General features: G+C 48.2%; 3 protein-coding genes across 26 annotated transcripts; 1 reads left to right on the top strand and 2 right to left on the bottom strand.

The window, feature by feature from the left end:
* Positions 1-1,279: 1,279 nt before the first annotated feature.
* On the bottom strand, positions 1,280-11,850 carry LOC133472456 (apolipoprotein L6-like). Of its 20 annotated transcripts, none has more exons than XM_061763254.1 (13): positions 8,736-11,850; positions 7,884-7,932; positions 7,779-7,817; positions 7,638-7,694; positions 7,534-7,572; positions 6,551-6,613; positions 6,339-6,416; positions 4,829-5,092; positions 4,527-4,604; positions 4,423-4,462; positions 4,297-4,342; positions 2,287-2,701; positions 1,280-1,849 (listed from the first exon to the last, which is right to left on the bottom strand). In XM_061763254.1, exons 2-13 carry the CDS (start codon positions 7,929-7,931, stop codon positions 1,364-1,366), a joined length of 1,653 nt encoding a protein of 550 aa, XP_061619238.1. In that variant the 5' UTR covers position 7,932; positions 8,736-11,850; the 3' UTR covers positions 1,280-1,363. The 20 variants fall into 20 exon arrangements, with proteins under 20 accessions (XP_061619238.1, XP_061619236.1, XP_061619237.1 ...); XM_061763252.1 differs by having other exon boundaries at positions 7,884-8,054; positions 8,736-11,849; XM_061763253.1 differs by lacking the exon at positions 8,736-11,850 and adding an exon at positions 8,289-8,704 and having other exon boundaries at positions 7,884-8,054.
* Positions 11,851-11,885: 35 nt separating this feature from the next.
* mettl3 (methyltransferase like 3) lies at positions 11,886-27,571 on the bottom strand. 2 transcript variants are annotated; one of them, XM_061763250.1, is made up of 15 exons: positions 27,284-27,571; positions 27,118-27,211; positions 21,995-22,118; positions 21,168-21,242; positions 20,733-20,932; positions 20,215-20,667; positions 19,220-19,395; positions 18,930-19,143; positions 18,677-18,864; positions 14,746-14,784; positions 14,569-14,677; positions 14,435-14,500; positions 14,249-14,361; positions 14,060-14,190; positions 13,780-13,947 (listed from the first exon to the last, which is right to left on the bottom strand). In XM_061763250.1, exons 1-14 carry the CDS (start codon positions 27,433-27,435, stop codon positions 14,064-14,066), a joined length of 2,130 nt encoding a protein of 709 aa, XP_061619234.1. In that variant the 5' UTR covers positions 27,436-27,571; the 3' UTR covers positions 13,780-13,947; positions 14,060-14,063. The 2 variants fall into 2 exon arrangements, 1 of the variants encoding a protein (XP_061619234.1); XR_009786728.1 differs by lacking the exon at positions 13,780-13,947 and adding an exon at positions 11,886-11,927 and having other exon boundaries at positions 14,060-14,361.
* ttc5 (tetratricopeptide repeat domain 5) lies at positions 22,444-25,617 on the top strand. 4 transcript variants are annotated; one of them, XM_061763275.1, is made up of 9 exons: positions 22,444-22,683; positions 22,947-23,079; positions 23,143-23,366; positions 23,439-23,589; positions 23,671-23,762; positions 23,833-24,036; positions 24,761-24,975; positions 25,043-25,187; positions 25,267-25,617. In XM_061763275.1, the coding sequence occupies exons 1-9, from the start codon at positions 22,642-22,644 to the stop codon at positions 25,384-25,386; spliced, it is 1,326 nt and encodes a 441-aa protein (XP_061619259.1). In that variant the 5' UTR covers positions 22,444-22,641; the 3' UTR covers positions 25,387-25,617. The 4 variants fall into 4 exon arrangements, with proteins under 4 accessions (XP_061619259.1, XP_061619257.1, XP_061619260.1 ...); XM_061763276.1 differs by having other exon boundaries at positions 22,445-22,683; positions 23,155-23,366; XM_061763273.1 differs by having other exon boundaries at positions 23,439-23,762.
* Positions 27,572-27,583: the final 12 nt, after the last annotated feature.

A 27,583-nucleotide genomic window follows, 5' to 3' on the forward strand; every position in this document is an offset into this window, starting at 1 on the left:
ATGAAATGCTCATTAAAAAAAGGGTTCATGAGGTCAATGCCACCGAATTGAATTGTTGTTGTTGTTTCGCTTAAGATAGCGTTACATGGATTCTGCACAGGTTTTGTGCGTGTGCGTCAGCATTTAAGACACTCGCAAAGCATGTATATATAGCCCTAAGCCTGGAACGTCTTCTCCTGCCACATTGGATCCACTCTGTGAACTATGAACCTTTGTGGCTTCGCCATCCTCTGGAGGCTGTCAATGATGGTCTTCTGGCCACTTGTCAAGTCTGCAGTCTTCCCCGTATTGAACCCAACTGAGACAACTCAAGCAATTTCATGACACCTGGGGAAACCTGTGCAGGTGTTCCTAGTTTACTCGACGATGAGTGTCTGACACTCAGTTTAAAACATTTATTTATGGCCTGATGTCTTCACAGTATTCACATTTCTTTTCAAATGATGTAAAACATAAACAAATCAATTATTGAATCTTTTTGAATGGAATTATGGAAATGAACTTTGCCATGATATTCCAATTTTTGGGAACGGGTCTGTACATTGTTACGTTTGTTTCATTGGCGATCCACCAAAATATGTCTTTGGGCGCAAAATAGATTGGGGACCACTGGCATCGACCATAAAAACCGAAGACTGTGCAAATTTGACCTCCATTTTCTTCCTAATATTATCATGAGCATCACTAACTCCTGACATTAAGGCGTCTGCTGGCAACACGAATAAGTGCAATCATAAAAACAGACAAAAATGAACAAAACTCAAATTCAAATGCCCCCCACACCTCCACAATAGGTTCATCAAAACCATTTCCTCAGTCGCATTCCTGATGAATCCGAGGCTCGGCTCAAGAGCGGTTATTCCTCAGCCGCAGCCTTTTCCAAAGTATTGCGCAAGTTCAATGCTCCACTTCATAGCTTTCTAGGAACGCAGCCATTTCTCTCAAATCTTTGCTCCGTTAGCTCCTTGGACGAAAAAGGAACCCAACGACAAAAGTCAACAATCACTCGACGAGCCAAGACCGAAGCTCCAGAGACAAATCCATTTGAACGCACAAATGTGTCGCATCGAACCCTAAGCAACTCAAGTTGTTCATCTGCAACAAAGCCCGTTTACCTCCGGCCCAATCTGCCCAACAACAAACGTTTTGCAATATGGAAACGCAGAGGAAGAGCCCGCCGGGGGGACCAGGTCGGCGGAGGATCTCTCGTGACCTTCTGCAACAGACATTGCTTACTGCAAAGCCGAAGCGCAGGGCAAATCAAAACACTGAGGACAAATCAGAAGTCAGCAAGTTTTATTGAAAGAAATTAAGAATACATGATTTGATTGAAAAGAAAGCTTGCAAATGGACTTGGCAGGCTTCACTCTTCCAGCTCAAGTTTCTCCAGCTCCGACTCGAGGATCCGGTCATCGTCCCGGTCATTATCATCCTCTTCCTCCACCTGGATGCCGTCCATGGTCTTCTGCAGCTCTTCCTTGATGCGGTGGAGCTCCAGGAGCCCGTCCTGCAGGTCCTTGCAAACGTCTCGGATCTTGGCGGCGAACTCCGTTTTGGCGCCCTTCCGCAGCTCCGACGAGTCCTTAGCCAAGAAGAAGATGTCGAGCGCCAGGAAGAGTCCGGACATGACGCCGGTGGTGATGCTCATGACCTGGGCGGCTTTGGCGGCACCGCCCGCCACGCTGAGAACCTGGACGGTGCTGATCAGGCTCTCCGTGTTGATGACCAAAGCCTTGCCGGCCCGGCCGCCCTCTTTCATGACGTGTTTGACGTTCTGGTTCAGATGCTTCTGGGAGATGCTCCGGGCGTACTGCTCAAAGTTCCACTCCTCCAGAGTCTCCATCCCTTCCTGGCGGGTGGAAAGCAAAGCGTTGACGTACGCGTGGACTGCTTCCACCAGATTGAAGATTAGGAACTATGGAACGCCCTTTAAGCCCTTTGATTTCCTATCCTTCCGAAGGTCCGTGTATTAGTACGCTTTGTTCACACACGGAGGACAACGACTGCGTGTTACTAATGAGGCAAAACTGTGCACTCGCAGACAACTGTGTGCAAACGCTCGTGACAAAAATTCTGCGAGTATACATCGAGGGCCTCACTTGTCACTGTCCGATTCGGGGGCCGAAACGTCATACAGTCGTGGGAAAAAACATGACCAGCAAGACAGTCATTCTACTAGCACGCCAAATTGTCTTTCGAATGAGAACAAAGAGCATACCAGAACGTGGACCTTCGGCTGGATATCAATCTTAAGGAAGAAATGCAGCGCGGGACTTCAAGCGTCACCTGTAAGAACTCCAGACAGTCCTTGATGTCGTTCATCTCCTCCTGGTAGTCCTGGATCATTTTCTCCACTTTCTTGCGGTCCGTCTTGGAGCGCACCGTGTCCGTGATGTTGGCCGAGGCCGAGGTCACGCCGCCGGCCGTGGCCACGCCGATGCCCACGGCCGTGACGATGAGCGACGTTCCGGCCGTGAACGGCGCCAGCACGAGTCCGGTGATGGTGGTGACGGAGCCGGCCACGCCGGCCACACCGCCGCCCACGCTGGCCGACACCGTCTTCTTGTGGAAGTCGTCGGCGCCGTCGGCCAGGGTCAGGAGCGACAGGACGCGCCGCTGGAGCGAGGCGCCGCGCCGGTCCAACAGGTCGACGAACAGGCGCGCCGCCATGAACACGCGGTCCGCCGCTTCTTCCGCCGCCCTGACGGCCAGACGGCCAAACGGCCGGCGTCAGCGCTGCTCTTTGCGCCAGTTCGGGTTCTCAAAGCGGGGCACCGAAATATCATTGGAAAAAGTGCATACACGGTGCCTTGAGATACACTGGTATAGTAATCCCTTTTGCTTTTAGAAGCTCGGTGCAGTGCAATGATGCGCCGACACGTCTGCGATACAGTTAGCTTCGTAGACTGAAGGAGTTCAAAGCGGCCGCAACCTTCTGGGTACCCGTCACGCATTTGCGCCAGGACCGCGACTGTGAAACGCTCGGTTCACACTCGCTCATGGCAACCTCAAATACCCGCACCTCGATCGAAAAGCGCATGGACACAAATTGGCGTCGAAATGCAATTGTGAAGAAAAAGCTCAATTGTAATAGAATACATAATTGTGGATTTGATCGACTGTGGAATCTACCCCTCCTGATAAACAAGGGCTTACGGGATTCCAATTGAAACGTGCCGTTCATCCATTTGTTGCATTGTGGATTCTAACGAGGAGACATCGCCCTCCACAATATTACATAGGGAAACGTACGAAACGACGTTTTTGTCACATATCGACCGAATGCTGCTCCCGGCCGCGTGGGGGCAGTATACGAGATACGGATATACCGTTTATTATTATACTGTTATGAATCCCACTTGAATTCGAGGCAGAACAAGCACAGCTTCAATAGGATTGGCCACTGCCGCGGCCAATCACATTGGGGCGGGGCCCTTCCTGCCGAGAATCCACGTGGGATTGATATCATCTCAGCGACTCGTTGAACTCATCCGTATGGCACTAAAGTTAATTGTTCTACGCAAAGGACGGCGTACGTGACTGACTACTCTTATATTGTCTGTCTACATGGGGTTGCTGAACCATTTGCTTTCAAGCCGTTGCCTAAAGACGAACAGAGATGCTAATTAGCATTAACGTTGAGCTTGCGGACGGAAAGGCGGGGCATCAAACAGCCTGAAGAAGAATCGTTCGCTATTTGCCAAAGTGCTCCTAATGTGAAGTGAGTTGAGTTCACTGCCGCAGTATAGCGCTCGCATCTCAAGTCAAAGGGGCAAAAACCAGCCGAACGACGGCTTGTATCTCCAAAAACTCCGGTCGGGTCACCCGCATCTCAAGGCACCGACCGCTGTACCGCCACATCACATCACATCACATCACATCACACGCCAATTCAAATCACAAGAAAACAACTTCTCCTCCCTTAGCTTTGGGCCAATGGAAAGCACCGACATTGTGACATCATCTCATGAATCTGAGATCCCAAAATGAACAACTGCAGGAGAACCAAAAGATGCCGTTTTTTTTTTTGTTTGACCAAAAAAAGCATCTTCTTGAAAGTCATTATTATACCATGACCTTCTTCCCTCATGAATCTTTGACTTTTCAATATCAATTTCAGCTCCTCTTTGCCTTCCTATGGCATTTCGGGGTACCCGTGCTCGTGATGTTGAATTGGTGTTGGGATAATGAGGTTGTCCTTGGAAAGATTCCCCAAAAGATTGAGAACGCTGCTCGCTAGCATTTTTTTGTTGCAGGAAGCCTCCACATTCTGCACACACAAAAAAGTGCACTTACTCTTCAGGCTGGTGGTCGCGGGCGGTCTCGTTCCACTCGGTCCAGCCTGAGCAAAGCGGAAAGAACAGACGATGGACCGGGAGCCGCTATGAGCTCATTTGCTTGCCATCGCACGCACGTACGCACCGTCAACCGTTCTCCACCACGCCAGGAGTCCGTCTTCATCCTGAAAAAGACCCATTTCTGCTTTGGCATCCGGGAGCCGCGCATTCAAACAAAAGAGGAAATACCTCCAGAGGGTCCGAGACGCCGCCGGCGTCGTGGAGCTCAGCCGTGTCGACCATCTCCGGCGTTCGGACCTCCGCCTCCTGCCCACGCAGGGTTTGGATGAAAAACACCGGCCGCCGTCGAAAAGGGTCGAGTGTGGCGAGGCAAACGTAGAGCGAGAGTCGAACAACAGAAACGGGGACACGATCGGAACATTGCTCCGCGCGGCCGCTTTCAATCGGATTGACTCTTCCGTCGCGTTAAGTCGAAAGCCCAAAATACAAATCCCTGTGAGACCCCAACTGCAGGATTTGTTGAAACTTGCCCGACTAAGAAGAGCGAGCGATGCGCTCCGCTCCGCTCGTACCTTTGATCCAGAGCTCAAAAGTGCAGTGGGAAGAATTCTTTGGATTGTGAAGGTCTGCGAGGAAGAAAGAAAAACAAACAAAGAATCTTTCAACGCAAAGCAGTGCAGCGGTGACGCCAAACGAACCTTCTTTCTCGTCTTCGGCCGCTCGTTTGCTGGGCTTTTCGGCTCCGCGCTGCCGACGTCGTCTACGTACCGAACAGACCGAGGAGAGCTCGTCGGCTCAAAGAAACATTCAACGAGCCGATTGAGGCCACCAAGCGCGCCGCCGTCTAAGCGCTCGGCGCTGGCCCGTGACGCCGCGCCGCGTCACAACAACGGCAAACATTTACCGCATGACTATTTGTCGTCACGCGAGGCCACCGAACTTTGGGTCTTTTCTCTTGCCTCGCAGGTTGGTGAAGTGCAATTGTCGGTCATTCTGTTATTAAACCCGCTTTTTTTTGTCCTTCCACATTTTGCAACCAAGTCAAACTATTCCAACTTCCGAAAATTCCACATTTCCTCTGAAATGAATCCCATGGATATGAAGACATTTTCCATATTGAACTTTCATATTTCGCAGCTGATTCAACTTGGAAAAGTGCAAAGAAACGGAGGCCTATCCATCCATCTTCTGCCGCGCTCATCCTCACTCGGGTCGCCGCGGGGGTGCTGGCGCTTATCTTCCGCAGTTCCATCCATTCAAACCATCCCAATTTCAAAACGTTCAGCTCATTCGCGACATCTTGGGAATTCCATGAACTCCAGTCCCCCCCCCCCCCCCCCCCCCCCCCCCCCCAAGTCCAGATTTTCAGTCAGGCTAGCTACCATTTGTGATATTCCCCGAATTCCCAATTTCCCCTGGGAAAATTCCCTGATGAATGGAGCCCCATTTGAGCATTTCCACAACAGCATCCACACGCCCCTTCTCCCTTCTACACTCACGGAGACTTGTTTGACTTTCATTAAAAGGCCGTCTCGGGCGCGGCCGGGATGGTATGACTTGAACTGAACGCGCCGAATTCAAGCTGTTATTTTCAAACATCCAGAAGGCTAAAAGGTGCAAATCAACATCAGCCGAGTCTGGCTCCTCATGTGGCGTCTGCAGGACAGCGCGCGCGCACAAAGCAAAACGAGCATCGCATCATTCTCAGGTTTGTGTCCCGAGTTGGCCATCACCCCTTTCAGCAAAAACACATCCAAACACGCAACGGACAGATTTGTCTGCGCTACCTAATGAAGAAACGAAGAAACGGGGGAAACGTCTGAAACAGCACACGGTGCCGGAGAAAAGGAAAATAGGACTTGGGGAGTTTCCTATTTCCTGCTGATCTTGGCCCACGGTACGCTATTCACATTTGCATATTCAAGACGCGGTATCGGAGTTGGAGCGACGCGTCAGACCAAGGGAAGACTTGCCGTTGGCCCATCATCATCATCATCATCATCATCATCATCATGCCCCCCCAATCACACAAAACTCTACCGGCTCGTCGGACAGGTCGTCTGAGTCCGTCCGGCTCTCTCGGCCAGAGGAAGCGTCGACCTGGGGAGGCTGCGCGTCCTGATCGAATGACAATCAAACCGACAATCTGTCATTCAAACAGCAGCCGAGCCAAAGCCAAAGCAAAAGCCAAAGCGCACCCCTCCCCTCCCCTCCCCTCCGTGTTACTCTGCGGCATGAATAAAACGGTTCACCTTTGAGTGCCAGGATTTGAACGGGTTGACCTTCTGGATGACGCTGGAAATCATTCCGGGGTTCTAAATTGAAAGCAAAGCAAAATAAGTTGAAAGTGACACTTTCTCCATTCAGTTCTTTCTCTGGGATTTCTGAAGATTCATGCTGAGGGTCCTTCTGAGCCTTCTGAAGCGGTGTTCAGTCCACGCTCGGCACCCTCACCAACATTTGGATTCATTTCTGGATCTATTTTTGTTTGGGGCGAGCTCCGACCTGTGTCGAAGACTTTTGTGAATCATCACTCGCGATGAGAGGGAGCTTCTCCAAGGAAACCACTCGGTGTTGTTTCATTCACCTCGCGTGTGTTTGGATTTTTGGGTTTCTAATGTTGGCGAGTTCACCCTTAACAAGGGGATGGACATCAGAAAACATGGGCCTGCAGTCCTTTCATTTTGCCCAAGGTGTGATGTCATTGAGCCACATTGCGCATTGATTTCCCTTCTTTCACACTGGACCACTTATGAGAAAACTCCAACAATTCAAAGTTATTTCTGTAGCTCAAAGTGAGAACGTGGCAAGATTGCCCAACAATGACAGTCTGGTCGGAATGGACAACACACCAAGAATTTGGAAAATGGGATGACGGGTGTGCGGTGGCCCTTTTGGGGAACATTTTTGTCTTATATTATATCGCCTGTAGGAAAACAAAAAGTGAACAACATCATTTGCTATCTCCTCGACCGCCACTCGAGGAAGCCCTTCTGCGATCGCTATGGGCCAGATTTCCAAGGAGTTCTCCGAGCGGACGTGACCTAACGACTTGCCCTCAAACCTCCACTCCAAGAGTGCAAATGGAACATTCTTTGTGAGAAGAGCAGAATAGGTCGCGCACTTCAAGGGATCAACTGGTCTTTGTTTTGTTTTTTTTCTGAATTTGGATTTTAGAGGCTCATTCCGTGTTTTGAGAAGATGTGCCCCATTGCTTCTCTGGAGCCCCTTTTACCTGCGAGGAGTCTTTTCTCAGTTCTGACGAGTCAGCAGTCTGTGGGGAACAAGGAGAGGTGAGAACATTTCAACGTCCCCCAAACGCGTGCGCTTTTGCCTTCCCTGTGATGAAGCCTTGAAGGGGTTGACTTTCTGCATCACGCCCATCACCCGAGTCCTCTGCAAACACACGTGCGATTAACGCAGGACTTTTGATCGGATGCTTCAGGTCGACGTGACCAAGCGGCGCGCGCGCGCGCGCACCTTTGACTTCGGGAGACTTGCGGCTTCGTGGTTGCTTCCCTACAAGAAGGTGGGCGCAGTGAAAAGGCGCCGGTGGACGGGTGATCGATCCGAAGCTCTCCTTACCTGCTCGCCGGGCGGCGGCGGCGCTTTTTCCTTCCTGAACACGTCCATGCTGAAACGCAATGGCGTCAAGTGTTACAACTGCGGGTGCAGTGGCAGTCTGCAGTTAGGACTTCGAAGTGCTCGCACTGAATCAAGAGGAGGTTTCCCTGCTCCTGGCCCCGAAAAATGTCACTGAAACACACACAGAGCAGCTAACCCCACGCGTTGTGGTGCGACTTGCATTTGAAAAAGGGCGTCTCCACGTTGGCTTTGGAGTCACCTTTCAAGCAAGACGAGGGCAAATCGCAAGCGTTTGGAAGTGCGACGAAGCGGCGCTTTTAGACGCGAGGGACGCCGGGAAAGCGCACACAAACTCGACAAACTGGTTTGGCGGACCAACAAGCGCTCAAGACGACGGAAAAGTACCGAATGGCGCCGGTGTGGACTCTTAACACGACTCCAAACTCAACTATCTGAGACGAGATTTGGTCACGTGGTTGCTGGTAAAACCTTCATTCAGCCAAGACCTATTTGACAGTAGAACAATCTAGACGACCTTGTCTGAGTGTGGAACGTGACCTGTGTGTCCTATGAATGGCAAAAGGTGAAGCAAGTTAAACACGGTGGGGCCCCAAAATCGAATCAGGTAATTGGACCTTCTGCCATTTCGCTGTTACGCCTGTACGCCGCTGGCCTCGAGAAAAACAAACAAGATGCATTTAGGGGCGTGGTTCGCAAACGCAGAAAATAAATAGATATATATATATATTCCCCTTCAATATCATTCTATTATAATGACGTGACAATGCAATTTATACAAAGAAAAGAATAGGAGCAAGGTGAACTATGGACACTACTTTGAAATCAGCTCACCTCGAAGCTTTCTCTTGAGTTTCGCCCTCAATTTACAGAGCGATGCATTCAAAGCCTCTCGGACTTAACAGTGCTAAGCTCAACAGAACACTTCTTCCTCTCACAACCCCCCCCAACGGCAACACATAATAATAATTCCTAATTGTTAGATACATTGTAGAAGTTAGCATTTATTTGCTTAGCTTGCATTAGTATAATGGACAATTTTAGATGTCTCGCCTTCAAAAAGAAGACTCGGCATCATCCGACGGAAGGCCGCCTGGACCAAGGACGTGATCGGATGTGGTCGGGTCGTGACAGGTGTTGGTTCAATATTATGTGTTGTGTCTTATTACTTAGAATACTAATGTCTGGGAAAAAAAACCTCTTATTATCAAATATTTTGTGTTGTGTCTTATTGCTTAGAACATTCTGATTTGTAAATCCCTCCTATTTCAAATAAAAGCAGGAGCGAGTGGGGGGGGGATTGTTGAGAGCGTGTTGAGAGGCTGTGATCTGAACAATCTCCCATACGCCCTCCTCATGAGAAAAAGAAACCAGCGTCTTCATTCCTTTTGTGTCTATTTTTTATAATGTTGGGTAAGAGAAATCCAACACTAATAATCTGTCATTTCTTTGTCAGTTGAAAATGGTGGGCTTGGCAGACACAACACACAACACAACACAGTGACTTTTTTGTGTGTGTGCATAGGGTTAGTTTGCATGCACCGTAACATCCATACTACTTATAAATATGTACATATTTTTTCTTTTTGGTGGGCTATTAACATAGTTCCTGTTTGTGTACTGTATTAAAAAAAACGGACTGAAATAATACCACAAATCTAATGGTGACTTTGAACTTTTACCGAGTCTTGCATTGTTTTATAATCTGTCCAAAAACGTTACAAAGCAATTTCCCAGCTCGCTCACATCCCGTGCATCTACTGCGGGAAACTAACAAGAACAGAGAGGAGAGGCCTGGAAAAGCATTTCAAATGAAGAATGCAACACGGAAAGGGTCTGAAGACTTATTTGCGTTTTTCATAAATCTGCCAAGATTTCAACAATATTTTTGTTGGTATATTGTTTATATATGTAACAAAAAAAAATATTGTTGAAATGTTTGCACATATAAAATACAGTGGCTACGGAAAGTATTCAGACCCCCTTAAATGTTTCACTCATTATATTGCAGCCATTTGCTAAAATCATTGAAGTACTTTTTGCCCTCATTAATGTACACACAGTAAGTACCCCATATTGACAGAACAAAACAGAATTGTTGCATTTTTGTCACATTTATTAAAAAAGAAAAAGTGAAATATCACACCGCCAGAAGTATTCCGACCCTTTGCTGTGACACTCACATATTGAACTCGGGTGCTGTCCATTTCTTCTCATCATCCTTGAGATGGTTCTCCACCTTCATTGGAGTCCAGCTGCGTTCGATGATACTGATTGGACGTGATTACGAAAGCCACACCCCTGTCTACATAAGACCTTACAGGTCACAGTGCATGTCAGCGCAAATGAGAATCATGAGGTCAAAGGAACTGCCTGAAGAGCTCAGAGGCAGAATTGTGGCAAGGCACAAAAAAGCTGATGCTGCACAGTGAGCTCCAATATCCTGAAATGGAAGACGTTTGGGACGACCAGAACCCTTCCTAGACCTGGCCGTTGGGCCAAATTGGGCAATTGGGGGAGAAGAGCCCCGAGATCACTGTGGCTGAGCTCCAGAGATGCAGTCGGAGATGGGAGAAAGTGCGAGAAAGTCAACCATCACTGCAGCCCTCCACCAGTCAGGCCCGACGAAAGCCTTTCCTCAGTGCAAGACACATGAAAGCCCGCATGGAGTTTGCTTAAAAAACACCTGAAGGACTCCATGATGGTGAGAAATAAGATTCTCTGGTCGGATGACACCGAGATGGAACTTTATATATGTTTGCATATGTGGAGGAAACCAGGCACTGCTCATCCCCTGTCCAATAGAGGCCCAACAGTGAAGCATGGTGGTGGCAGCAGCATCATGGTGTGGGGGTGTTTTTCAGCGGCAGGGACAGCGAGACTGAAGATGAATGCGGTCAAGTACAGGGATATCCTGGACGAAAACCTTCTCCAGAGTGCACAGAACCTCAGACTGGGCCGAAGGTTCACCTTCAGACAAGACAATGACCAGACAAACACAGCTCCGTGACTGTTCTTGAATGGCCCAGCCGGAGCCCTGACTTAAACCCAATTGAACATCTCCGGAGAGACCTGAAAATGGCTGACCACCAACCAACCTGACAGAACTGGAGAGGATCTGCAAGGAGGAATGGTAGAGGATCCCCAAATCCAGGTGTGAAACACTTGTTGCATCATTCCCAAAAGACCCATGGCTGCATGAGCTCAAAAGGGGGCGTCCACTAAATACTGAGCCAAAGGGTCGGAATACTTATGGCTGTGTGATATTTCAGTTTTTCTTTTTTAATAAATCTGCAAAAATTTCAACAATTGTTTTTTTTCTGTTAATATGGGGTGCTGTGTGTACATTGAGGAAAAAAAAGGAACTTAAATGATTTTAGCAAATGGCTGCAATATAATAAAGAGTGAAAAACCGAATACTTTCTGTACCATTTTGTGTGTGTGTGTGTGTGTATATATATATATATATATATATATCCATCTTCTTTACCGCTTCTCCTCACTAGGGTCACGGGCATGCTGGAGCCTATCCCGGCCGTCTTCGAGCGGGAGGCGGGGTACACCCTGAACTGGTCGCCAGCCAATCGCAGGGCACATATAAACAAACAACCATTCGCACTCACATTCACACCTACGGGCAATTTAGAGTCTCCAATGAATGCATGTTTTTGGGATGTGGGAGGAAAGCGGAGTGCCCGGAGAAAACGCACGCAGGCACGGGGAGAACATGCAAACGCCACACAGGCGGGGCCGGGGATTGAACCCGCGTCCTCAGAACTGTGAGCCTGACGCTCTAACCAGTCGGCCACCGTGCCGCCAAATATATACACACACACACACACATATATATATATATTATATATACACACACGCTGTGCACTATAGAGCCACAACTGTGCATAATATATAGACAAGAAGAGGAAATCATTGTTTTGAAGGGAAAACGGAAGTAAAAGGACAAAATCCAAACATCTGTCCCAGTGCCTTTATTGTGGTCCCATCTCTGAGTCGGCCTCAAAATGGATGCTGAAATAAAATGAGACAAAAGGGAAATGTTGCTTGGTCATTGAGTAAAATCCAGATGAAATCTTCCGCCACTGTTTCAATCTGTTTCAAGTTAGTACGCATGACTGCATATATGCAAAGTTGTGCTCATAAATTTACATTCCAGAATAGGCCCAATTTGTGAAATATTTTATATATATATATATATATATATATATATTATTATTTTTTTAAAATATGACTGATGACGGCGGCACGGTGACGACTGGTTAGAGCGTCTGCCTCACAGTTCTGAGGACCCGGGTTCAATCCCCGGCCCCGCCTGTGTGGAGTTTGCATGTTCTCCCTGTTGCCTGCGTGGCTTTTCTCCGGGCGCTCCGCTTTCCTCCCACATCCCAAAAACGTGCATTCATTGGAGACTCTAAATTGCCCGTAGGTGTGAATGGGTGTTTGTTTGTATGCACGCCCGCGACCCGCGTGAGGAGAAGCGCGACAGAAAATGGATGAATGGATGGATGACTGATGACTGAACGACCACCATGAATTTCTTTATGGTTATGTTTTGTTTATGGATAATGACTTTCTGAAATGCTTGACCGTTTAATTTGAATCCCATTAAAATAAGATTAAATGTGTTGCGCCTGGCCCTTCGTGGTTTCTTTAACGAATTGTAGCCATCTTCCAAATTCTGCCTGCCTGGGTAATCAAACATATGAGCACAACTGTGCGCTTTTTTTTCCATTTACTAAATAAAAGTAGGGCTGTGAATTTCAAAATAAGAGCAAGTCAATAAAAAGAAAGTATTACGTGTTCAAATAAAGTGCTTAACTTCAGAATAATTCTTTGGAAAAAAAACGAACAAAATACAGATAATCGTATTTTGATCATATGGGTAGAAGCAAAATCATGCACTGTAAAAATGCATTAGACATAGGTAAAAGGGTTTTGAGGTCAACTTTGGGGGCGCCCATTACACATGACAAATTACGGTAAACAGGACCTGCCTGACAAAGTGAAGTAGACCACAAGATAAAAAAGCTAGACATCATGCTGAGATCTAAAGAAATTCAGGAACAAATGAGAAAGCAAGGAAGTGAGATCTATCAGTGTGGAAAAGGTGATAAAGCCATTTCGAAAGCTTCGGGACTCCAGCCAACTACAGTGAGAGCCGTTATCCGCAAATTGCGAAAACATAGAACAGTAGTGAACCTTCCCAGTAGTGGCGGGCCAACCAAAATTGCCCCAATAGTGCAGCGAGGACTCATCCAAGAGTTCACAAAAGAGCCCACAGCAACAGCCAAAGAACTGCAGGCCTCACTTGCCGCGGTTAAGTTCATAACTCCACCCGAAGAAAGAGACTGGGCAAAAATAGCCTGCATGGCAGCGTTCCAAGACGAAAACCACTGCAGCGCAAAGAGAACATTAAGGCTCCTCTCACTTTTGCCAGAAGACATCTTGATGACCCCCAAAATACTTTTTTTAAAGGTTTCATCTGGCGTGGAAGACTGCCGTCTACCCAAAAACCTGAAAGAGAATGTCGGTGACCGCAGGCTGGAACAAACTTGGGTTCTGCAGCAGGACGATGACGCAGCAAGCCCACCTCTGAATGGCTGAAGAAAAACAAAATGAAGACTTCGGAGTGGCCGAGTCTAAGTCCTATTGAGATGCTGTGGGCATGACCTGAAAAAGGCGCTTCATGCTCGAAAACCTTCCAATGTGGCTGAATTACAACAAAGATGACTGATGTTGCTGCTAGGTTTAGGGGGCAATGACTTTTTCCACACTGGGCCATGTAGGTTTGGATTTTTAATCACAAGAATCTTCATTTAAAAACTGCATTGACGAATATTTCAATGTGTTTGATGATGGGAAACATTGTGTGACATTGTGTGAGAAGCATGCAAACAAAATACGAAATGAGGAAGGGGGCAAACACTTTTTCACAGCACTGTACGTAAATTGTTGATGGAGGGAGGCGCTGTATAAAATCTGGCCTCAGGTGCCACATTGGCTTGGGATAGCAACTTACAGCTGGGCAAATCTATTTTTAGCCAAACAGAACCAAGACTTACAGTAAGTACGAAAAAAAGATGGCTTGTAGAGTATGAAGAAGGCCCCATCGGAGCCACGACCCTTGGGGTCCTGTCACCCACCTCGTCAATTATGTGGCGTCTGCATGTTCTTGGGCTTGGAGATGACGCCATCCGGGTAGCGTTCCTTGAAGCGGGCCACAACCTCTGGATCCAGGAGATGAATCCCATCCAGCTGATTACCGAGTGTGACCCTGGGAAGAAGTTGAACTGTGCGTAATACGGCGGGCGCTTCGTAACGCTGCGACGTACCAATTAGGCTGGACGTTGTGCGGTCGACCGAACAGCTCGATCTTCCTGGTGCCCGGCGAGAGCCTCTCGATCATTCCGTAGATCTCGTCCGGTTTGTGACTGGTGGAACGCACCTGAGGGGGAGCACGGTCACAATGCGGCATTCGCGGGCCGGCCCCGGTTATGCGTGGGCTGTCGCCCCGTTACCTCGGCAACGATGACGTCGCAATCCAAACCTCTGTTGAATCCCTGCGGGTTTCCTTTCACGCCCACCTGGACACAGACACCGTTGAAATACGGACACTCCGGCTGAGACCGACCAATGGCATTTGCCAACAGACCAGACAGTGCTCCTTCCCGTGGTTCAGCCAATGTCCTGTTCTTCCTGTGCGGATGATTCTCTGAAGCTGGTTGGTCTTCACCCAGATGATTTCATCAATTCGCTCATAGCTGACACATGAGGAGTTCGGTCACACGCTTCGTGAAGCCACGGAAGACGTCGCGGCAGAGCCACTTACCCCCACAGACTGAGGCACTCCCTCCCCAACTCCATTGCCCTGGAAGAAATTAGGGGGGAAAAAACAACAGCAAAGTGCTTTACATTATTTTCTTTTTTTTTATTAATTACATTTTAAGAAAAAATCTAATCAATCCTGCATATAAAATTCGGAGGCCGCCGCCGGCGATACTGTATCTAGAAGCATGCGTGTCAGACTTCCTGGCCCGCGGATCCGTCTGATAAATACTGAAGTAGGGATGCACTGATACTGCTTTTTTTGAGGCCGAGTAGTTAGCACAGGGCCTTACGTTTGGTACGTCCCGCAATTTGGATGAACATACGTCTGAGTTCAACCCAATATTGTTCAAAAACACAAACTTTTCAGTTCAACATGGCATTGGTTTCACTCGAATCTAAGCTTTTTTTCGGGTAACAACTTGTCATTGTGGACATTTTAACATCCAGCTGCATGTTTTCCAACAATCTTGCCAAACATTCATCCATCCCTCCATTTTCCATCCCGCTTCTCCTCACGCCGGTCGCCGACATGCTGGAGCCTATCCCAGCTATCTTCGGGCGAGAGGCGGGGTCCACCCTGAGCTGGTCGCCAGCCAATCGCAGGGCACGTAGAAACAAACAACCATTGGGTGAGTGCCAATGGTTCACACCTACGGACAATTTTACCTACCAGGCATGTTTTGGGGATGTGGGAGGAAACCGGAGTACCCGGAGAAAGGCCACGCAGGCAACAGGGGAGAACATGCAAACTCCACACAGGCGAGGCCGGATTTGAACCCGCAACCTCACAACTGTGAGGCAGACGTGCTAACCAGTCGTCCACCGTGCCGCCGGGAACAACTTGTCATTGTGGACATTTTAACATCCAACTGCTTGGTTGTCGAACAATCTTGCCAAACATTTCACTTCTATGTAGTTTGTAATGCAAGGCAAAAACAGTTGGGAAATAGGAGACGGAGGGTGGATGCAAAGTTGAAATATGGATGCCATGTTACCTCACTCAGTGTGTCAACTACAAAAAGGAATACAAGAAGGCTTTTTTTTGAGAATACCACAAGGTAGAAAAAAGGAAAATGACAGGACAACTGAAGCGCTACGTTCTCAAACCGTCACTTGGTTGTCTTCCCAGTGCCGGCGCCTTTCTCAAATTCGGACATTTTTGCATAGTTTCCCCACTTTAATGGTGGAGATCATCAAACAAATGTAACTAGACAAATGAAAGCCAAGTCAACTTAAAATGCTGTTTTAAAAGGTGATTTCATTTATTAAGGAGAATAAACGATTGGAAGTTACCTGGACCTGTGTGAAAAAGTAATAGCCCCCTGGTTGGGCCATCAACAACTGAAATCACCCATTTTCTAAAAACTGCCAGTGAGTCTTTCACCTCTGTGTGGAGATATTTTGGCCTACTCTTCTCTTTTTTCGAGCACGGACGGCCTTTTTAAGGTCACGCCACTAACCGTTTCAATCAGTTTCAAGTCGGGACTTTGACGAGGCCACTCCAAAAGCTTCATTTGGTTTTTTGAAGCCATTCGGAAGTTGACTTGCTGGTGTGCTTTGCCTCATTGCCCTCTTACAGAAGTCAAGTCCGTTTCAGCTTGAGGTCACGAACAGATGGCTGCACATTCTCCTTTTCCGGATTTTCTGGTTCCATCAATCACAGCGAGTCGTCCGGGTGCCGAAGGCGCTATGCTGCGCTGTGCTACATTTACGCCACATGTGACGAGAGACACAGTTTCCAAAAAACTCAACTTTCATCTCGTCAGTCCATCGAATATTCTGCCAAACGTCTTGGGAATCATACAGGGCCCGGTTGTTCAAAATCCGCTTATTTTAACCGCCGGTTCAATTCTTAACCCAGCCCTTAGCTAACTGAGCGTTAAATATGCGTTGGTCCACACACGGTTAGTCAAGTCGTTAGTTAACGGCACCGTCAAAGTTAACCGTGTGGTTGACGTCACTGGTCACTGGTCACAAAACTGTTGTGAGCAGACCCGGGGCCATTTCGCACAAATGTTGGTCAACTTTCCTGTAAGATTAAACATTATTATTGTTTTGTACACTGTAACGTAGTCTCCAGGAACAATTATGGCGTGTCTATCGTGATAATGGGTATCATATTGAAATGAAATTCACTGAATTTATCGGTAATATTAATGTTCCCAACATGCACAGCGCTACAGAGAATACAGAGACGGGGCATCACCTCCAATGACTGGCGATTTTAGAGACGATTCATTGATTTTATGCTTCATAGCAAGCAAGAATTATTATACCCCATGTTTAATTTTGATAAGGATGGTTTGAAAAAACAAACAAACCAAAGGAACTAATCTCTTTTTTTTTCATTATTATTATTAGACTGAATGCCAGTTTAGGTTTCATTGTACTTTATTGTTTTTGTATGTATATTTTGAAATCTGATAATGACTATTTCTTTCTATCAAATGCATCGTCGTTGCCATGTCTCTTCGAACGCACTTGCAATGATCCGTCGGTAATAGCTCCAGCAGATGCTTCACATGGACGACGACGCTGAATCGGATTCTGTCAAAAACTTCAGAATCAACCATTCGTAAGCAATCCATCAGCTCATTCTTTTGGCTTGTTATATCTATTTTAACCGATATTATTATATCTCATTGGATCCAATTTAGGCTGTTATTCAAGTTACCGTGGACAAGGAAAATATCGACATTTTAACGTGTGCTTCATACAGACGCAATGATTTGTTTCGCAATGATTTCTTTTTGACTTCACGACGTAAGATCGTTCGAATGTCCAAATAGATCACAGTCATGTCTAACGTATTGACTAAATCTATGAAATATGTTATTTTCCCAACTTTGAATGTCCCATGTCTTGAGATGATGCGAATCGTTAGCCGCAAACGCCATCTTGAGAGTTAACCGCACTGTTCAAATGTTAGCGGAGGTCCTTAGGTGTGTTAACTTTAACGTCAAGTTCGCAGCCAGTTAAAGTTTTGGACAACAAGATAACGGTGCCGTTAAAGTTGAAGGTCAGTTAAGTCGACTTAACCAGTGGTTCAAAAATAACAGATGTTTTTTGGGATGCCGTCCGTCTCTTCCTTATTGTGCTGTGATGAACACTGACCTTCACTGAGGCAAGGGAGGCCTGCAGTTCTTTCCAAGTTGTTCCAAGAGTTCCTTTGTGGCCTCCCGGACGAGTGAGTCATTGCTGTTCTCTTGGGCGGCCCCTTCAATGACATTTTTTCCTCAACTGTTTTGGAATTCCTTCGGTTCGCGTCGTTTTGTTGCACCTTTCTTCGATCTTTTGTCCCATTTTGATTTTGTCGGGACACATTCTGTTGAAATGATTTCCTGATTGAACAGGTCTGGAGGTAATCAGGCTTGGGGGTGCTTCGTGAAAATTCACCAAAAACTGCGGTTAGCCACAATTCCTTCATTCATTTAACAGGGGTGGGTAATTGCTTTTGCACACAGGGCCAGGTAACGTTTAATTTTTGTCCCTTAATAAATGAAACATTTTCAATTCACTTGGGTTATATTTGCCTGATATTTACATTTGTTTGTTTGACGATCTTAAACAAAGTGGGGAAACTGTGCAAAAATGAACGAATTTGAGAAGGGGGCCAATACTTTTTCTTCCGTATGCTGCGCCACGCTGACGGGGCGCAAAGCTCGCGGCTTGACGCACGCCCTCCCCCTTTTGTTTGTTTTTTTAATCCAGGCTTGGGATTGGCCGTGGTTGGGCAGAGCAGCAGCATGTACCGCGACACCACCAGCACATTCAAAGAACAATCAAATGCAAGCCAATTCTTGACAGAAAAGGTGCTCGTTTGAGCCAACGGGAGGACTCGGCAGGCAGAAGCATGCGTGCCAATGATCAGAATGTTACCGCCTGCGCCTCAATACTCGAGCCAGGAAAAAGACGGCGGGTGCTGCGGTTACCTGCCGGTGACCCAGAGGAAGAGGAAGCCGTCGTCCTGCAGGACGGGAATGTTGAGCTTCCTCATCTCGTCGTCCGTCAGCGTGCCGTAGGGCAGCTCCATGTGGATGTCCCAGGGCGGGTCGGCCATCACCACGGCAAACTTTCCCAGGATGGACACGTCCAAGTAGCGGATGTCGCAACAGATCCACTGCCCATCCAAACCACAACATCAGCTTTCTGGTCCGCACCCGTTAGCGGCGCGCTCTTCCTCACCTGAGAGGGGAAGAGTTTGCCCACATTGCTGTCGGCGTCGCCGTCGTGCAGGCCCAGCTCGGCAGCCTCCGACTGGGTCCCCGCCAGGCTCCCCTCGGCTTCCGGAGGACTGTCGATCTCGTAGTGGACGTACTTGCAGGTGTCCATGTGGAAACACGTGTTGAGGAAGGAGCAGTCGCCCAGGTTCTCGTCCGTGTGATTGTTGATGATGCGGCTGGACACGGACGAAGACAGGTCAATTCAGAGTCTGCTGCGTCGTCACGTGTCCGAAAGAAAGCCAAGCGACGGACCGGAAGTGGAGCTTTGAGCACGGTTGAGGCGTGTCCGCCGAGCGGACGCACTCCTCTTTGGTCCCGTGGTCACAAAACTCCTGCACCTGAGCGCGGCCCCGAGAGCGAAACTTCTCCACGATGGACTGCTCCTTGGCTGTGCTGGCGTTGAGCAGCTCCAAGATTTCTCGGCTCACCTGCAAAAAAACGAGTCGCCAGTGGTGGGACGTAACAACGTAACAAATACTCCCTTTGCTATACTCGGGCATCTATATTCAACATTTATTTTTCAGAAAACTTTTTACTTTGACTTCACTACGTCTGAAAACAAAACTCTTGCTCAAACCAGCCTCGTTGCTTTTTTTTCAACCTCCGGGATGATGACACGACGCAAAACAACAAGGGAAAAGTGAACCGCACTGGAGAGCTTGATTGAGGTGAGGACAGCAGCGACACGGACGAATGCGAACGCTCAGACAGCGTTAACAACCATGACACAACACGGTCCATCTCCGAGAATAGTTTCATGTTGCCAGGTACAAGAACGTTTGGCGGCAAATGCGTAGTGTTTTGTGCCAGCCTACAAATCACAAGCTTTCTTCTCCATCTAATCTGGAAAAAAACACAGCTGTAAAGTGCATTTTTTTGTTACAGAGTTGACAAGGTTAGCAGAGCTCTGGGAACCCGTACATTTGCTAGCATCGAACGCTAGCTAGTGCTGAACAACACTTTTTTCTTCTTCTCAGGACAAGCACGATGTAAGTTATTAAACAAGTGAAAATATTTGAATAAAAGTTTTTTTCTCATTGTGCCAAATGATGAAAAAGTGTATTGCATGTAATGGGCAGAAATAAGCCTTTTGATTTTGGCACATTTTCGAATGTGGATTTTTTTGTCTTCTGTTCCACAAATATCTGAACTGAAGTACGGCGTGTGAGCACTGTTACTCCTTGTGGGCGACACGTCACGAGTCACCGGGAGTATGCGCAACTATCCCGTGGGCCGAGTCCACTGACCTTCTTGCTCTGCTGCTCTTTTGTGGACTGCTGGTTAAGGAGGCTTTCGATTTCCATGTCCAAGTGCGAGGACTGGCTTTTACCGCTCCTGCCTTTCTTGTCAGCGCCGCTCCCCGAGGTACACAACGGCCCCGCCGTCTGCCAAGATGACGCCGGCAAAACAGAGGCGGCGGCGACGGCGGCAGGGCGCGGAGGAGAAGCGGAGCCCTGCAACGAGGGCGAGAAGCTCGGACTTCTCGTGCGCTGGGACTGCTCCTCGGCTTTTCTCTTGACTCCCGTCCGAGGGGCGCCGGCACCCGATCCAATCATTGCCCATAGTTTGGTATGGTCCACCGCTACGACCACTGTCGTACAAGATGAGGATAAAGCCGACTGCCGGACTTCGATGAGCTCCTGAGCGGAGAACTTGAGCAAAAGACTCTGGATGCATCCGTGAGCGACGGCCATCTCGGACTGCGAACGAGAACGGAGAAATGAAGGCAACATCCACCACCTTCGTGCCGTTGTGCTCAACTCACGCCGTTCACTTCTTTTGTGATAGTGAGGGAGTCCTTGGGCAAAGAGAGACTCAGATCGGACAAATAGGCCAGCATCCTCTTCTCCAATTCAGGGTCCGGAGGTTGCGCCGTGTCCTCCCGCGTGGCACACGGGGCCGACGTCGCCGACGTCGCCGGGCTGTCGCTCCTGGGTGCGGTAACATCTGCACTCGCGCCAACCTCTGACACACAACAGACATGAATGGAGAGAAAAGTCATCAATAATACATCATGTATTGACAAAACTGGCAATTTTCAAATCAAAAACCCTCCCCCCCCCCAATCAGCGTTCTACGCAATATGGATCAATACACGAGCAGAGCACAGAAAGTCATTGATGAGAACGCCGGAGGAGCCAAACACCAGCGACTGGTCGACAGGGCAATCACCTAAGACTATAAAACCGGAAGTACCCACCTGCGCACTGCCTGGATTGACTACGAGAAAGCCTACGACTCAATGCCACACACATGGAGACTGGCGTGCCTGGAACTGTACAAGATCAACAGGATCCTAAGAACATTCATCAGAAACTCAATGAGGGTGTGGAAGCCAACTCAAAGCCAGTTGCACAGGTGAATATCAAATGTGGCAGAACCCAACATCAGACATCTCAGTTCAGAAGAGCGCAACACTGGGAACAGCTAAGATCCTGCCAAGAACCCTCAAGCTCTGCTAAACGACCCAAGCTCGAAGGAGATACCGCCCGGTTGGGCGAGAAAAACACACACACATATACATATACACACAGTGGGTACGGAAAGTATTCAGACCGCCTTAAATCTCTGGAGAGACCTGAAAATGGCTGACCACCAACATTCACCATGCAACCTGACAGAACTGGAGAGGATCTGCAAGGAGGTAATGGTAGAGGATCCCCAAATCCAGGTGTGAAAAACATCATTCTCAAAAGGGGGCGTCCACTAAATACTGAGCCAAAGGGTCGGCATACTTATGGCTGTGTGATATTTCAGTTTTTCTTTTTTAATAAATCTGCAAGAATTTCAACAATTCAACAAACGTTTTTTTCTGTCAATATGGTATGTTGTGTGTACATTAATGAAGAAAAAAGGAACTTGAATGATTTTAGCAAATGGCTGCAATATAAGAGTGAAAAATGTAAGGGGGTCTGAAAACTTTCCGTACCCACTGTGTGTGTGTATATATATAAAATTAGTTGTTTTTTTGGTAAAAGCCTGAGAGACCCTTTAAGTAAGAAGAAGCAATGTATTGGCGCGTCGTACTACCAGCGGCCAGTTGTGTTGTGTGAGTTGTCGGCTCCTTCCGCCGCCGCTGAAGCCTTTCCCGCAAGGAGTCCAGCTGCTTCTTGTGGGCCTGGATGTTGCTCCACGTGTCCGACATGGTCACCTGGATAAACAAGGGACATAAGTGGTGGAGCAGCAGCCGTAATGTTGGCTAAAATTCTACAAAAATAAACCCCCAAAAAGAACGTGCGGCGTGGAGGTTGCGGATGGCCGCAGTCTGTGGTGCACCACAAAATAGTGTCCGAGCAACAGCATATTATTCCGGAAGGTTTCCGTTAACTAGTTAATTCGTCACCCTACAACATGTACCAATTACCTAAATAGGACGTAACCAAGTATGATATTCGAACATATAGTTCAAATGCCATATCGCACAGCCGTCCTTTAATAACTTGAACAAGACTTGATGACGCTCTTCCTTGGCGGAATCATTTGGCGTACGGACCAGCCTCACTTCCGCTACTGCCGATATCAAAAGACCGGACAACATTTGCACAAATTGTTTTTCCCCCCACAAGGAAATGAGTCGTTTTCATCTTCATCCGAAGTGCAGAGTATTGGTTTTAATGCTCACGCCGTAACGCTTTTTGAGAAGATTGACTCTTAGTAGAAGACTGAAGACGACGATGGCGGAGAAACAAAAAAGCAGTGAACTCCAGTTTATAAAGGCAATTCTTGTTGTTGTGTTTTTTTTTTGTTTTTTTTTTAAAGCAGGCTTTGATGTCGTGTTTTTTTCTGCCCACACTCCACGCATCATCATCTTCGGAACGCGCGCGCGTGTGTGTGTGTGTGTGTGTGTGACCGTGTGTGTAAGTGTAAGCAGCTCAAATTAGTGAGATGGCTTGAAAAGAAAAGAAAAGGGCTTGACGCACGTTGTTTTTTTGTTTTGTTTGTTTGTTTCGACATACATTGAATTCACTTGCTGTTTCAGGAGCTGGTGGACGAATTGTACAATTACAGAGATTGTTACTTTGAGACTCATGGTGTGGAGGAGGCGGCCAAGAAACAAGAGGACGTCGCACGCGAGTTGGAAAAGGTGCTGAAAAAGCTGCAGGAGAAAGAAGGTAAGGGAGGGAGCGAGCGAGCATGCGGCTGACTTTTGTTGCGTGATGCGCACAACCTTGTAGTTTCCCCTTCAGAAGGCAACAGGCACAAAGCAGAGTTCCTGCTGCAGAAGGGCAGGTGCCTGAACGTAGCTCCAGATTTCAGCGCCGCCGCGGAGGATTGCCTTTCCCGTGCTGTGAAGCTGGAGCCTGGCCTGGTGCAGGGCTGGAACACTCTGGGAGAGCAGTATTGGAAAAAGGGTGACCTGATGGCTGCCAAGAACTGCTTCACGGGAGCCTTGCAGCAGGTACGCGACGACACGGCGGGAGGAGAAGGCGCGACTTTACCCGCCTTTGCTTTTGTCCTCGCCTCCTCTTAGAGCAAGAACAAAGTGTCTCTGCGAAACATGTCCATGGTCTTGAGGCAGCTCCCGGCGGCGGGCGGCGATGCGCACGGCAAGCAGGTTCTGGAGAGCGTGGACGTGGCCCGGCAAGCTGTCCAACTGGACGTCACCGACGGGACATCCTGGTGTGAGTCCGCCAAGCGTCAAGTGGTCGAAATGGTTTCCGATCCGATTTCTCACTCTAACTGCTCCTCGTGTGCCTTTTCAGATATTCTAGGCAATGCCTACGTATCCCTCTTCTTCTCTTGCGGACAAAAGCCGCAATTGTCCACACAGGCTCTAAGTGCCTATGCACAAGCTGTTAGTACACACGCACACAAAAGCAACAAATGAATCAATCAGTGCTCAAGTGTCGCTCCTGCTTTGCCAGGAAAGAGTGGACAGAGCCGCCGCTTGCTACCCCGAGCTGCACTTCAACCGAGCCACCCTGTTCCAGTACGAGGAAATGTTCGGGTCGGCGCTGGGGGGCTACAGCCGCGCGGCTGCCCTGGACCCCGGCTGGCCGGAGCCCGCGGAGAAGGAAAAGCAGTTGATGGAGTACCTCCATAACGTCACGGAACTCTGCCAGAAAAAGGTGACGGCGCTTGAAAGCGCTGCTACAAATCACCTTTTGGGTCCGGGGAGACCTTTTTCCAAGGAGCCGTTTAGAAACCTGACAGCAATGAAACAGAACTATCGCGCGTCGGAAGGCGACCTTTCAAGTCAAAGTGTAAAAAGGGAAGAAAGTCGTATTTTAATGAGTCAATTTCAAAAATAGGATAATATTATGCCTTTGGTTCTGTCAAACAGGATTATATGGGGGGAAAAAAAAAAAAAAAAGAGTCCACTATTATTTGCCTTTTGTTCTTAAAAACAACTCTTTGCAGATAGATATGTATCCCAGTTTTGAATCTGGTATATGCGCAACCTCATTCAGCATTCAGCACTTCCTCCTCCCTCGGGGGAATGGCAAAGAGGTCTGTCTCCGTGACAAAGCATCCGTGGGAGCTTTAAATGGCTACGTCTTTTTGGAAGACAGAATTCTACCACAGATGACAGTAGCCAGTGTTGAGGCTTTGTAGAAATAAATGATCGACATGTCTTTAACTTTTGTCTGCAGACACCAGCCAGAAAGAAAAACTTTCAGCAAATTTGCCTCGCTAGTTATTGGGGCATACACAGGAAGTCCGTGAACTGGTTTCCCAGGTTAGGTCGCGTGACACTCCGCATTTAGCTTGGAGCCCTTGGTTTGGTCACCTCGATAGCGGGCAGTGGGAGAGGTTTGAGGATTGTTTGAGATTTGTGAAACGTGTTCGCAGGGGAAGGTGAAGGCCCGGCGTTTACGCGGCATGCTCTCCGGCCTGACCGCGTCGTCTCTGGGCCCGTGTTCCTCTCCCGACTTCCGCTCGTGGACGGGCCGCGTGGGCGGCCTGGAGCCGCGGCCGTCCAGCTCGCTGGCGCACGGCCTCAACGGCGGAGCGGCCGCCCTGGGGAAGGTGGTGTTCAGCCTGGCGTCCCGGGGCCGCGTGGCCTTGTAAGTAGGGGCCGCGCGTCTCTCCGCGTCGTGGCCGCGTCGCACACGCCCTCTGTTTGCTCTCTAGCACGTTCGGCATGGTGGACGGCGAGGAGACGTGCGTGGCGGTGATGGTGTACAACACGGCCGACAGCTGGGGCGTCCTCATCGGAGACACCGTGGTCGTTCCGGAGCCTCGGGTCAAATGTCACAGTATCGCACACAAAGGCGCGGTGAGTGTTGAAACGGATCCGTTGCGGACCGCTCCCACGCGGCTGACGCTCGTGGGATTTTTGTTGTCCCCCGCCCCAGTCGTTTGACTTCAGGAGCATCCGCGTGGACTCTCCTCTGTGCCTCGTCGTCAACGGAAGGCCGCAGAATGCTCAGAGTGTGACGGTCACCTCTGTCAGCTACAAGCCTCAGAGCGAATGAGGACAGAATGGAACGGACCCGTTTTCTTTTATTTATTTATTTGAGCGTATGACGCCAGTGTTGCAAAAGAAAGTTGAACTTGCCACGCTGCTTGAACTGTTTGGAGGTTTATGTCGATCGAATAAATCCTGTTTTTTTAAGTCGCTTTTACTTTGCTATGACTCGTCTATGAACCGTAAATGTTTCATCGTAGTAACAGGTATGCACAATAAATACTTCTCAAAATCACAAGTCAAGGATAATCGTTTGTTCAAGCTACTGTGTATAAAAGGGCTTGTAATATTTGTTACACCACAATTTGAGCAATCGTGGGAAGTTAAAACGATTTGATCTGGTGGCGCTCCTTGAGTTTGACAGCTGTGTTTTAGCGAATAAAAGTTCACTCGGGTAGACACGGGGCCATATTCTCCCGTGTGTTTGAAGTATAAAAATGCTTTTCTGTTTTGTTCCTGGACTGTTCAACTACAATAATTGTAATGGAACAACTTTTTTTTTTTTTTTTCTGGTCCTTCAAAATTGGGGATCGCTTTTTTTAATCGATGGTCCTCCAAACAGTCATACAAGTCGTTAAGCACAGTATTCGCTCTGATTCGATGAAAGTGATTTATCTCGTACACAATTAAAACGTGCCTTTGAACGTCCTTCAAAGCGGAAGAGGAGCTGAATATACACGTCCGTTGGTGTAAGGGATTTTCAAATTGAAAGCGTGCTCGATCTTAATCGACATTCTCTCAAGTCTGGGGAAAAGCGTGATTTGAATCTCGCCTCTTGTGTTTCCACGTCGATGATGCATCAGAAGTCAGAGACGGAAAAAGTGCACAAGTCCAGAAGGACTTCGTGCACAGATGGGAGAATAGGAATGAATATCGCCCTTAGTCGCTGTGTGGCCTCTTCACACACACACAATCCCTTGGACGACTCCCAAAGGCTTTGGGGTGAAATCTTCGGATGAACCAAACATGCACTACAACCTTATCAGGCGAACCTTCGAATGCACACGTCCAAGCGTATTTTTGCACGTGCTGTTCCTGAACGGCAGAATTCCAAAAAGTGTTCGATCCACAAACGGACCGACAGATGTCCGACTTCAGCTGTTGAAAGTCGTCTTCGTCATGCCGTTCACAATTTGGTTGCAATTGAGAGACCGGAAGAGTCACAAATCCTCCTGGGAAATGTTCAGGCATTGAACGCCGGTTGTGAATTTTGCCCTTCGTTCAGATCATTGGTGTCCAACAGCAAGTTGTGCAAAAAGTCATGGAAACATTCGACAGTTGGGACATTTTACAAAGGTTCACTCGGAACGCTGACCGTACATTTTAGGTTCATCTGAAATTTGACCTGAAAGCCGCCTATCCCGAAGCGTTTGGAAATATACGCAGATTCACCCATTCACGGATTTGTTTTCACTTTTAACGCTTATTCAAGAATGTTGTGGGTTTATGGGGGAAAGAAAAAATAAATATATATATATATATGTCCAAAAAACACACAAGGAATTTGTCTCCGGTAGTCGGAGCCGCTCGAGTACGACAACAGACGGCGGTCGATTGACGGCGAACGCTTTGGAGACACAAAAAAAAACAAAAAAAAACAGTCACTAAAGGGCAGTGAAGGGTGAATAGCCATGCAGTTATAATGGGTGTGAATTTGTGGCCCGGGGCCCGCTGCACACTCGAGCGGGCCTCCGCCCGTTCATACCGGGGCGGGAGACGCAGAGAACAGCCGACAAACCTTTTCGAAAAACAGGATCACGCCGTCTTGCGCCCGAACGTTTCGGGAGGCAGGGGCTCCTGTTCCCGAGCCGCTCCGACACATCGTCCGCCACCTAGAAGCCATCAAATCCGGCCTCTCATCGGCGATCAACAAGCCAGTTGAAACGCGTCTTGCTTTTACTCACGTTCTTCCAGGAGGCGATGAAGATCCTTCTCTGGTGGCGGAGCGCTCGTCTTCCTTCCCGCAAATCTCTGCGGTAGAAAGCCAGCACGTGTAACACCATACTCCATATTTCAAAGGACGGGGGTGATGGATAACGTAGTGCTCGGCGAGCATCGGTGGATATTGGTGTTGATGAATTAAGAAAGGATCAAATCAAGTCTTTCGTGGAAGATTTGAACGTTGTGTTCTCAGTTTGTACCAATGTGTCAGAGATCCTCGCGTTGGTTTTTTCACCAAATAAGTGAAATGCTTTTTGGCCACT

The sequence above is a fragment of the Phyllopteryx taeniolatus genome, chromosome 23 (genome assembly GCF_024500385.1).
Source record: "Phyllopteryx taeniolatus isolate TA_2022b chromosome 23, UOR_Ptae_1.2, whole genome shotgun sequence".
In the NCBI taxonomy this organism is placed as follows: Eukaryota; Metazoa; Chordata; class Actinopteri; order Syngnathiformes; family Syngnathidae; genus Phyllopteryx; species Phyllopteryx taeniolatus.

Coding starts and splice junctions, on each gene's coding strand:
- LOC133472456 (XM_061763254.1), bottom strand. CDS start 7,931: ATGGACGTGTTCAGGAAGGAAAAAGCGCCGCCGCCGCCCGGCGAGCAG. Junction 6,417..6,550: donor TCAAATCCTGGCACTCAAAG/GTGAACCGTTTT, acceptor TCATTCGATCAG/GACGCGCAGCCTCCCCAGGT. Junction 4,463..4,526: donor GCGTCTCGGACCCTCTGGAG/GTATTTCCTCTT, acceptor GGTCTTTTTCAG/GATGAAGACGGACTCCTGGC.
- ttc5 (XM_061763273.1), top strand. CDS start 22,642: ATGGCGGAGAAACAAAAAAGCAGTGAACTCCAGTTTATAAAG. Junction 24,037..24,760: donor CGGAACTCTGCCAGAAAAAG/GTGACGGCGCTT, acceptor ACGTGTTCGCAG/GGGAAGGTGAAGGCCCGGCG. Junction 25,188..25,266: donor GTATCGCACACAAAGGCGCG/GTGAGTGTTGAA, acceptor CCCCCGCCCCAG/TCGTTTGACTTCAGGAGCAT.
- mettl3 (XM_061763250.1), bottom strand. CDS start 27,435: ATGCTCGCCGAGCACTACGTTATCCATCACCCCCGTCCTTTGAAATAT. Junction 22,119..27,117: donor TGATCCTGTTTTTCGAAAAG/GTTTGTCGGCTG, acceptor TTGTTTATCCAG/GTGACCATGTCGGACACGTG. Junction 19,144..19,219: donor TGCTCAAAGCTCCACTTCCG/GTCCGTCGCTTG, acceptor GTCCGTGTCCAG/CCGCATCATCAACAATCACA.